Raw genomic sequence first — 3,972 nt, forward strand, 5'->3', positions numbered from 1 at the left:
GGGTATTTTTTGAACCGAAGGTATTACTATAAAAATTGGCTAGGAAATCAGCATGATGGGAAGGTCAGAGCTAGATTGATTGATTGCTTGGAGCGCATGGTCCCTAGCCATGTAGACCAGTGGGAAATACATAGACAACTTACTATTTTCAATATGGCAAGTGGTACTTTTGGCAAAAACTTGGCAAAGATGGCAAGAGATGTGGACCAATCACGTAAGCAATTCCAATTTCCATTTTGTTTTTCTTTTCAAGTTAAAATTATTTACGTTCTTTACAATTCAAATTATAAACCAAGTTACTAATTAGTATCTTTTTCTTTGCAGCACATTGGTGGGAGTCATTTGGTGGCCAATGTCCTAAATTGCAAAGGTTTGCAATTAGAGTCCTCAGTCAAACTTGTAGTGCTTCAGGTTGTGAGCGCAATTGGTCTTTCTTGAGCGCATACACACAAAGAAGAGAAACCGTTTGGAACAAAAATGGTTAAATGATCTTGTTTTTGTGAAATACAAGCTTCGACTAAGGAGGAACCAAATGATGAGCAAATCACCTGATCTAGATTCCATTTTGTTGGACGATATTGATCCAACATCAGAATGGGTGGAGGAGACTGAAGATCCTGTGTTTGAGGCTAATTTTGATATCGACATGTATTTAGCAGGGGATGAGGCAGATTATGTGGCGACATCAGAACCAGGATCAGTAGCAGCATCAAGCAAAGGCAAGGAACCAATGGAAGGAACTAGTCGTGCAGGTCGACAAACTCGTGCTTCCATTAGGTCCACTTCTATTGTCATTGGTGGCATTGAAACTGAGGTTGCAGATCAGGCTGAAGCATCATCAGACGTTGAACCAGATGATGTGTATGTAGCTCCTGATGATGATCCTGTGTCTAGTAGTGCTGATGGACTTGATGATTGATCATGTGTACACTGTAGACTTGTAGTAGGCCAATGGCCTCATAGCTTGCAGCATTGTTTTTGGACTTTATAGGCCATTTAGAGCCTCATTTCTTATGTATTTTGCTATTTTGTTGATGATATGTATTGTACTCAGTGCCATTTTGATATATTCACCTTTACATGGTATATATATGAGAAAACTTTGCATATTTGGTCTCTATTAGCTTGGAATCATGGTTTTACATCTTAAAAATAGTTTTGTTTCATTAAAAATTAATTATTTAATGTTTTTTTTTTAAATCGGTTCGTTTAGACCAAACAAGTCTCGGTTAGACCAGTTTCGGTCGGTAAATCGGTTCATTAGGTGGATCGGTCTGGTCACCGGTTGCGGTTTTAAAAACATTGCTTCAGACTAAGGAAATAATAGATTTGGAGGCCCAATACTGCATTGAATCAAAACTTTTGATAATGAATAAAACAACTAATTTTAATTTAATCAATCTTCCTTTGGTTACTATTTAGTGTCACAGTATATATATCATATCTGTGTGTTTGCTATTCACTTAAAATTCTGAGAGGAAGGTTGTGAATCGTAGCATAACAGATACTTCCAAGTGTTGTCAATTGTTGTTACAGATGGTTATACAGTCCAGGTCTGTAATTTGTCTACCAAAGCAATAGTTAAGGATGTTAAGCAGTTTTTATCATACTGTGGCACAGTAAAGAACGTAAAATTAGAGAGGTGGGTGTTGGATTTCTTGATTGATTTTTATGTAAAAGTGTTGATTTCCAATTTCTGCAATATCTATTGAGCATAATAGTTGTCAACTTGTGTATTATCAGAGTTGCAGAGAAGTGTTCTATTAAGAATATGTTGAGAAATAGAGTGCAGTCACAATATTATTTTTGTGTTGCAATAACTATTGAGAATAATAGTTGTCAACTTGTGTTTTATCAGAGTTGCAAAGAAGTGTTCTATTAAGAATTGGTTGAGAAATAAAGTGCAGTCACAATATTATATTTGTGTTATCAAAATTAGAGAAATGATTCATGGAAATCTTGTTGGATGTAGTAAGACTTGACATCAATGAGTCAGGAAATATCAAGTCAGGTAGTAGCCCTGGTATAGATTTTTCCTGATAAAACTGGATAACACTAGAGAATTTGCATTGATATACATAAGGTCTGTGTAACAGTAGAACTTAACTAGCCAAAACCAATGCCTGATTATATTTTTTGGGTGGTGATAGGATGGGGCAGTGGACACAAGTTGCTTTAGTGACTATCAAGGAGCGCTATGCTTTAGAAATTGCTATCCTTCTTAGTGTAAGTATGATTTTCTTAGTTTATTAGTGTTTGCAATTGTAAGGTTTAAAGGGTAAATTCTCTGTTGTGATTTTGTTACAAGTGGATTTTGGTTGGGATTTGAAATTGCTATAAAGAGATGAAATTCAAGATGTTGCTTTACTAATAGTCACATTCAGATTGACATCGCCTTCTGAATATAGTTTTGGTTTTCTGGTAAAAATACAAAAAGTGAAAAAAATTTAGGTTTCTGATGTTTTTGGAATTTTTGAACTAGGGAGCTACAATCCTAAGTTAGGAGGTGTATATAGTGCCATGGGGAGGATTAGAGGAGGTAGCTAATTAATGGGAAAAGAAAATGATAAAATTTCATGAAGAGGGAAACACATTAGGAGTATTTTCATTTACTTATTTTTACTCTTTTATATATTTTATTTATTTTTATATGTGGAGGAACAATGTTCAAATAAATTTAAGAAAAAAATTGTTTCCTCAAAATAGAATTAATACTGCACTTAGATCTAGACCTTGCTTACCCTGCCATAGTCATTCTTGTATCAAATCAATTTTATGGTCTCTGTATATGTGTTTAAATGTCTGATCTCTCAATTTTGTTTTGAGATCTTTGATAAATGAGTACCATTCATGGGTAAACGACATTACTTTTTTCCTTTTGTGTAGTTCCAAGATCAAGATTGGATCATGTAGAGTACCTCAAAGGCCATTTTGGTCAAGGATAACATGAGTAACCTAGAATAAGATTTTACTTGTGAAAGGAAAGGAAAATAATGAACAAAAAAAACATTTATTTTGACTATTTTGTAAAAAGTCTTAAATGTAATCTTGCTTTACAAACTCTTTGTAAATAACTATTTACAGAGAAGGAAGACCCTACCCTTTAAAATCTACTTATTCCCGTAGTTTTGTAGAATAGAAGTAGCTTAAAAAGGCCACCTACCTTACCAATGGAGAAAAGTAAAATTTAGATATTACATCAAAATTTAGAAAGTCATACTTCTTAGACTGAAAAATGATTTTCTCAATTAGCCTATGATATTCTGAGGATATTAACATTGTTGTTATTGGGCAGTTTGAAGTCCTTGATAAGCAACTGAGATTTTTCGTTCCATTTTGCTGACCAGGTAGTAAAAGTGGTTACATCAATGCTTTCAAATGGTTATACCTTAGGAAAAGATACTTTAAACAAAGCCAAAGATTTAGACGACAAGTATCAAGTGATGGGCACTATTGCAGCAAAGGTGGCATATTTTCGCAAATTCTTCAGAGAGATATTAAAAGCAGCTTTGATTACAGCAGGGCAATCATCTTGCAATGCAGGAACAACAACTATCAACAGCAGTTATTTTGCAACAGGAGCACTGATGGTTGTTGGGGTTCTTGACAAGGCAGCCAAAGTTGCTGCTAATTTTACTAATAGGAATAATGCAGCTACTAATTTTGGTAATAGGAATAATGCAACAAAGAAGTAGACTTGAAGTATTATGGCACTATCAAGTTAGAACTGTAATGTAGTGGTGTTGGCCTTCAATTTTATCTGTCTCATAATTAAGTATGTATATAATGTTGTAAGTTCATGTCCATAAGGACATGTGAGTGTGTAAGAAACTACTAAAAATATTTGAAAGCATCTTCTGTAATCATGACCATGCAGCTATGTGGGGTAGAGTCAAAGTCGTTGGTGGGAATGTGTGATATTGTATAGAATCAAAGTCATTGGTGAGAATATGTGATATTGTGGAATATCAA

General features: G+C 34.4%; 1 protein-coding gene across 1 annotated transcript; it reads left to right on the plus strand.

The window, feature by feature from the left end:
- The first annotated feature begins 2,151 nt into the window (after positions 1-2,151).
- Positions 2,152-3,695, plus strand: LOC149217083 (uncharacterized). Its single transcript, XM_089390130.1, has 2 exons — positions 2,152-2,226; positions 3,348-3,695. The coding sequence occupies exons 1-2, from the start codon at positions 2,152-2,154 to the stop codon at positions 3,693-3,695; spliced, it is 423 nt and encodes a 140-aa protein (XP_089246256.1).
- Positions 3,696-3,972: the final 277 nt, after the last annotated feature.

Source organism: Pinus tabuliformis, chromosome 1_1 (genome assembly GCF_031772625.1).
Source record: "Pinus tabuliformis cultivar Carrire ecotype Pingquan chromosome 1_1, CPIR1, whole genome shotgun sequence".
Taxonomy (NCBI): Eukaryota; Viridiplantae; Streptophyta; class Pinopsida; order Pinales; family Pinaceae; genus Pinus; species Pinus tabuliformis.

Excerpts from the sequence above, each read along its gene's own strand:
- LOC149217083 (XM_089390130.1), top strand. The coding sequence starts at position 2,152 with ATGGGGCAGTGGACACAAGTTGCTTTAGTGACTATCAAGGAGCGCTAT. Across the intron at positions 2,227-3,347 it reads AAATTGCTATCCTTCTTAGT|GTAGTAAAAGTGGTTACATC; the intron begins GTAAGTATGATT and ends TTTGCTGACCAG.